Source organism: Primulina tabacum, chromosome 15 (genome assembly GCF_025594145.1).
Source record: "Primulina tabacum isolate GXHZ01 chromosome 15, ASM2559414v2, whole genome shotgun sequence".
Classification (NCBI taxonomy): Eukaryota; Viridiplantae; Streptophyta; class Magnoliopsida; order Lamiales; family Gesneriaceae; genus Primulina; species Primulina tabacum.
This window is the reverse complement of record NC_134564.1, coordinates 21600498-21607936: the sequence shown is the minus strand read 5'-3', so window position 1 is coordinate 21607936 and position 7439 is coordinate 21600498. Positions and strand designations below refer to the sequence as shown.

Genomic DNA, 7439 nt, shown 5'->3' with positions numbered 1-7439 from the left:
GATATTATAGATTATATTTTAAAGTAGCTTGTACACCCCCTCTCCCCTTATCTCATTATCTTCATGTACCTAATTTCCACTATTAATGGAATATTTTGGTCTTTTAGGTTTTAACACATTTGTATTTTGCTATTTTGCTCAGTCCATGGCCCTAAACCCAACATTTATTATTAAATGAATATTAACCATAATTACTGAATCTGAGATACCCTTGTCCCAAACAATTCCTCGAACTTTAATTGAAGATCTAGTTTTAATGAAAGATTTACCAAATACTAACTCCAAGATCGGAAACCCTTATCCAGAACACTTGATACATGGGCAAGGGCCGAACTAGGGTGCTGAGGCCTCATACACTTTCACTTACGGGTGCGGCCGAGGACTGACCCGAGGTGCTAAGACCTCATCCACTCGTGCTTAGGTTTGGTCAAGAACCAACATATGGTGTCGATGCCTTACCATTCGGGTTTAAGAGTGCCAAGAACTCATACACTTGGGCTTAATAGTGCGGGCGAAGACTGACCCGAGGTTCCTAGGCCTCATTCATTGGGGCTTAATGGTTTGGTCAAAGACCAACCTGAGGTGCCGAGGCCTAATCAACTCGAGCTTATGGGTACCAAAACTCATACACTTGGGCTTAAGGGTGCTGCCTTGGATTGACCTGAGGCATCAAGGCCTCATCCACTAAAGCTTAAGGTTAGGTGAAGGACCGAACCGTGGTGCCGGGGCCTCATCCACTCAGGCTAATAGGTACCAAGGCCTCATACACTTGGTCTTAGAGGATTAAGTTAACGACCGACCCAAGGTACCGAGGCCTCATCCACCCTAGATTAAGGGTTACAAGGACTCGTATACTTGGGATTTGAAGGTGTCAAGGGGTATGGTAGTCAAATTAAAGCAAACCAAAATTTTTATTCATAATAATGAGAAAAAGAAATTAGCAATGCTTGAACTCGAATCTACGCTTGCTAATATAGAAATGCCTCATGGATACAATGCGTATTTAAAAATAATATTTCTTCAAGTGATAAATATTCCAAGAGAGTTTGGTACGCTGACCTTAGACATCTTCTAAATAGTATGTGTCACGCCCCGAGACCGGGTTATGACACCGACGTTGTTTAACAATCACACGATCGAAAAACAACTAGCCTCGTAGTACATCATAAACCGAAACCAGTTTATTATCATAAATTTCCCAAAAGTTCACTGTCTTTACAACTCAAAAGAAATAGAAACATGCGGAAGCGTAAATACACGATACTGAAATCATAAGACAGAATAATCGACGGGTCCCGAATTAGACTGCTTCATCACCATCCCCAAAAGTAGTCTTGCTCCTCATCCTCAATTTGATTCTCATTCTTATCTGGGTGGGAAAGTAAGGGGTGAGTATTTTGGAGAAATACTCAGTAAATGGGGGCCGATCGCGCATGACCATTATCGAGGATATACATATGAATAAATTATCAAAATTTCAATATTAAGCATGTTGAATCAAATACTAACACAAATACGAATAAAGCACTGAAAATCATCTCATTTTCTACGGTTTTTACTGATCAGTCCCCTATATGTTACTCCTCTAAGGGGCGAGGCCAAAGGAACGGTTATTATAACCCACCGCGTCAGGGCCTAAACAAAGTATATCAAAGTTCGGAATTTCCTTTACCATTTCTAAATCGAGTCATTACAGTGCATTTCAAAAAAAAATTCAAACATGCTTTCACATATTTAACTGATATCGAACAAAGAACAATTCAAGAGATTTCAATACCAAATGGAAATGAATATATCACGCCGACCGAATTTTCAAAGTCATGTTTAATTTATTTTCGAAACATATGATGCCCACTTAAAAAGAAATAAGTGTGCCAAATAAAATAGTATCAAGAACCCACTTACAAAGAAAGATATATAGCAAAAGCCCACTTACCGTATTCTGACTGCTCAAGGAAACGTAAACGTGAACGGTGAGATTGCGGCAGAGCTTTGTTACTAGAGGGCGAAGAGCTTCGAGAATACGGTGCTGCTAGAGAGGATTTCGAGAATTTGGATGTGCAAGTTTCGAATGAGGAGCCTTCCTTTTTATAGGCACGAATAATCTGCTACAAGGTAAGCTCTGAAGTCGCTCCACGAATGACGCTGCGTTGATGGCTCCACGAATGACGCTGATGGCTTAATCAATGGGTGATTGCACTAACCTCTCCCGGATGAATGTGGCCACTTTTTGGTTCAAGGTGCTCACTCGAGATTTATGCTGAAATGGAGTGATTTTGGCTGTATGAGTTCCTCCACAATTGGTGCACTTCCATAGTGCATGGTCTTCACATTCTCCCCTCCTTAATGTAAGTTTCGTCCTCGAAACTTGGATTATCTTGTCCTTCGAAAAGGTAAGGGTAATGGTTTCTCATTTTCTCTTCGAGTTCCCAAGTGGCTTCTCTTTCGGTGTGATTGGACCATTGTACTTTGACGTATGGAATCGTTCGTCGTCTTAGCACTTGGTCTTTGGCATCCACAATTCTGATCGGGACTTCCTTATAAGTAAGGCCTTCATTCAAGTCTCCCTCGATTAGGAGTGGTTCAGCTTCGAGGATGTGGCTTGGATCCGAAACATATCTTCTTAGTTGTGACACATGGAAAACATTATGGATTCTAGACATACTCGGTGGGAGTGCCAATCTGTATGCAAGTGTACCCACTTTCCCTAGAATTTCAAAAGGTCCAACATATCTAGGGTTCAGTTTCCCGGGTTTGTTGAATCGAACCACACCTTTCATTGGTGATACTTTCAAGTATGCTTTATCTCCCACTATGAATTCCACTGGTCTTCTTTTCAAATTAGCCCAACTTTTCTGTCGGTCTTGTGCCACTTTAAATCTCTCCTTGATTATAGTGATTTTATCCACTGTTTCTTGGATCAATTCGGGTCCAGTGATGGCCTTTTCTCCTACTTCATCCCAATATAGTGGTGACCGACATTTTCGCCCATACAGAGCTTCATACGGCGCCATTCCGATGCTGCTGTGAAAACTGTTATTGTAAGCAAACTCAATCAAAGGCAAATGTTCACTCCAATTACCGCTAAAGTCTAGGGCACACGCTCTCAGCATGTCTTCTAAAGTTTGAATTGTCCTCTCTGTTGACCATCGGTCTGAGGGTGGTAGGCCGTACTGAGGGTGACCTTAGTCCCCATGGCTTGTTGAAAACTCTTCCAAAAACGAGATACAAACCTCGGGTCTCTGTCTGACAAGATGCTGGCTGGAACCCCATGTAATCGTACGATGTTATTCATGTACAATGTGGCTAGCTTGTCCAAATTATAGTTCATGCGGACTGGTAAGAAATGCGCAGATTTTGTGAGTCTATCTACGATTACCCAGATGCCATCATGGCTTTGTCTAGACTTTGGTAACCCAACCACAAAGTCCATGGAGATATGTTCCCATTTCCATTCTGGAATTTCTAGAGGTTGAAGAAGTCCTCCAGGTCTTTGGTGCTCTGCTTTGACCTGTTGGCACACAAGACATTTGGAAACAAATATCGCAACATCCTTTTTCATTCCACTCCACCAGAAATTCTTCTTTAAGTCTCTGTACATCTTGGTACTGCCAGGATGGACTGAAAATTTCGACTTATGTGCTTCTGACATTACTTCTTGTCGAAGGTTATCTATGTCTGGTACACACAATCGTCCTTTCATCCAAAGGACTCCTTTGTCGTCGATCTGAGTATCTTGAGACTTTGCTTCCTTAGCTTGTTCCTTAAGTTTTACTAGAACTGGGTCTCGATCCTGGTTCAACTTGACGATTTCTCGCAGACATGGTTGAGCGGAGAGTGCAGCTAAGGTAACCTTAATCATATTCCTCCGACTCAAAGCATCAGCTACTTTGTTTGCCTTACCTGGATGGTAGCTTATGGTCAAGTCATAATCCTTCAACAGCTCAATCCATCCCCTTTGTCTCATATTTAATTCCTTTTGGGTGAACAAGTATTTGAGGCTCTGGTGGTCCGTGAAGATTTCGCACTTGGAGCCATAGAGATAATGTCTCCATATCTTCAAAGCAAAGACGACTGCTGCCAGTTCGAGGTCGTGAGTGGGATAATTTCGTTCATGCGGCTTCAACTGCCTTGATGCATAGGCAATCACTCTTCCTTCTTGCATGAGTACACATCCCAACCCTTCCTTCGATGCGTCACTGTAGATGGTGAAATCCTTATCTTCAGTGGGCAAGACTAACACTGGTGTAGACGCGAGCTTTTCTTTCAATGTCTGAAAACTTTTCTCGCAGTTGTCATCCCAAATGAATTTAGAATTCTTTTGAGTAAGCCTTGTTAATGGTACGGCTATGGAAGAGAATCCTTCAACGAATTTCCTGTAATAGCCTGCCAATCCAAGAAAGCTTCTAATGTCTGTGGCGTTTCTCGGTTTCGACCAATCTAGAATTGACTCCACTTTCTTTGGATCCACTGATACTCCTGCTTCCGATATCACATGCCCTAAAAAGGATACACTGTTTAGCCAGAATTCGCATTTCTTGAACTTGGCATAGAGTTCTTTCTCCCTTAAGGTTTGTAGAGTGAGGCGGAGATGCTCTTCATGATCTTCTTTGCTAGGAGAGTAGACAAGGATGTCATCAATGAATACCACTATGAACCGATCCAGGAACGGCTTGAATACTCTGTTCATTAGGTCCATAAAGGCTGCTGGTGCGTTTGTCAGACCAAAAGGCATCACCGTGAATTCGTAGTGTCCATACCTTGTCCGAAAGGCCGTCTTTGGGATGTCTTCAGCCCTGACCTTCAATTGGTGGTAGCCCGTTCTCAAATCCAATTTGGAAAATATTGTGGCTCCCTTAAGCTGATCGAACAGGTCATCTATTCTCGGAAGAGGGTACTTGTTCTTGATAGTGATCTTATTCAATTCCCTATAGTCAATGCACAGTCTCATGCTCCCATCTCTCTTCTTGACAAAAAGTACTGGAGCTCTCCATGGAGACGCACTTGGTCGAATCTGCTTTTTGTCTAGCAATTCTTGAAGTTGTTACTTTAGCTCCTTAAGTTCAGCTGGTGCCATTCTGTACGGTGCCTTGGAGATGGGTGCCGCTTCGGGCACTAAATTGATTTCGAACTCAATTTCTCGATCCGGGACTGTCCCTGGTAGTTCCTCTGGAAAGACGTCTGGGAAATCTCGCACGATAGGGATGTCCCCCGGTTTAAGTTCAATTTCTTCCTTTACTGCATTAACCGTTGCTAGATAGATATCTGCTCCAGATTTCATGGCTTTCCATGCTTGGGATGCGGAAAGAAGTGACTTCCGTTCCTTGGATTTGCCATGATACACGACCTCTTTTTGGTTCGGGGTTCGGAGCCTAACACTCTTTCCCTTGCAGTCTACCATCGCATTGTTTCTTGCTAACCAATCCATTCCTAAGATGATATCGAACTCCACCATGTTCAGTTGTATCAATTCTGCTTGGAATAGGTGCTCATTGATACAGATTTTACACTTTCGGTGCACTCTATGTGTTTCGACTGTCTTACTAGTAGGAGTCGCTACTCTAAATGGTTCAACTAGTAATTCAGGCGTAAGCCCTAGTTTCTTAGTGAACCTCTTAGATATAAATGAATGAGTAGCACCACTATCAAATAACACATAAGTTGGCATTTCATTGACAAAAATGGTACCTGCCACGACATCGTTTGCATCATCTGCTTCTTCTTGGGTTATTGCAAACACACGAGCGTTGGGCTTATTCTCCCTTGGCTTGTTGAGGTTAGCATCAGCATTAGGCTTGGTACTTCTCTTCAATGGCTCGGGGCAGTTAGCAATTCGATGCCCTAATTTCTCACAATTGAAACATGCTCCCGTCTGTCGGTGGCATTCTCCAGAATGACGATTATTACATTTGGGGCACATCTTTGGTTATTGGTAAGTTGGGTGGGACGAAGCACCTTTGAAGGGTCCACTGGACTGATTCGGTCTCTTGAATGGTGGCTTCCCTTGAGATGACTGTCCAGTAAGAGGTCGCTTATTCTTGTTTTTGTTCTCCCGACGCTTGATATCCGTCTCAGCTCTTATCGCTGCTCCCATTAAATCAGCAAAGCTTGTAGGTTGGTAAACTGCTAAGGATGACTGGATACGGCTGATCAAACCCTTCTTGTATCTGTGCATCTTTAGAACTTCATCTGCCATGATTGTCGGGGCATAAGTTCCAAGGTCATTGAATTGGGAGGTGTAATCTACCACTGACATGTCTAGAGTTTGCGAGAAGTTCTCAAACTCGCTCAGTTTCTGAAGTCTGACTTCTGCTGAGAAATACTGTTTGAGAAAGACATCTCTGAATTGTTGCCAAGTGATTGCTCCGGCGGCTGTCAGGGTAGGTGAGACGGTTTCCCACCACTTGCTTGCCTTATCCTCCAGGAATGGCACTATCACCTCTACCTTAGGTGCCTCAGGTATCTCTAGCAGTCGCAGTTGGGTTTCCACGCTTTTCAACCAACTCTGGCTACTCTCAGGGTCGGCGTCTCCCTTGAACACTGGGCAACGGTTCTTACGAAGGGACTCATAATGATACTTGATCCCATTCTGTGCCGGTGGTGGTTGTGTCTGCTGATTACCGTTACCATTGGGGTTTCCCAAACCCTGGATAGTTGTTGCCACTATGGTGGCTATAGCCATTAAATCTACTTGGCTCAGGCCCACTCTGGGAGGTGGATTGCCGTCAGCATTCGGATCTTCCTCATTGTTGTTGCGGTTGTTAACGTTTGCGTATCGCGGGTTGCGATTGTTTCGGGGAGGTCTTCCGGCCATCTCCTACAAGCGTACAAGTTTCTAAGATATTTGTTGCGCAAACTGATAGAATTCATTGAATAATTTGTGCGAAAATAAATTGACGCCAACAAGTAATCGAAATAACAACTTTTATTGATTTCTCAAATAAACATAAACAACTGAATGGGGATTTACTGGAATAGCAACAACGGAAATAAACTAAAAATGGTTCACTAAAATATTCTAATCTGCTATCTCTCCATTCCCTACGGCTACGTCAGGTGGGGCTTCTTCCTCCTCAGAATCCTCCTCCGGCACATCCGGGTCTAAAAACTCTGCCAGCTGCATCTGCAGGTCTTGATTCTCCGATTCTAATTCAGCAATCTGTTCCCTATGAGTCAGAATCTTCCCTATCGCGTTGTCCAACTCATTCTTTGCACGCTCGCAGTTTGCTTGATCCTTCTGGATGAGTGCCTTTTCTCTTGCCTTCCTTTCGTCTATCTCCTTTGATAGCCTTTGGTTATTTTCTGACAATTGCATGACCACCTTCCAGGACTCTTCCATTCTCTCCTTATCTCTTACCCGTGCGTGACGAGCTTCAGCCAATTCTACGGTACGTCGGTCCAATTCATCCATAGCTTGTTTGGTTTGGCCCCTCGTCAGT

General features: G+C 43.3%; 1 protein-coding gene across 1 annotated transcript; it reads right to left on the bottom strand.

Annotated features, from left to right (window-relative positions):
• Positions 1 to 5044: 5044 nt before the first annotated feature.
• Positions 5045 to 5920, bottom strand: LOC142525961 (uncharacterized). Its single transcript, XM_075630241.1, has one exon. It carries the CDS (start codon positions 5918 to 5920, stop codon positions 5045 to 5047), a length of 876 nt encoding a protein of 291 aa, XP_075486356.1.
• Positions 5921 to 7439: the final 1519 nt, after the last annotated feature.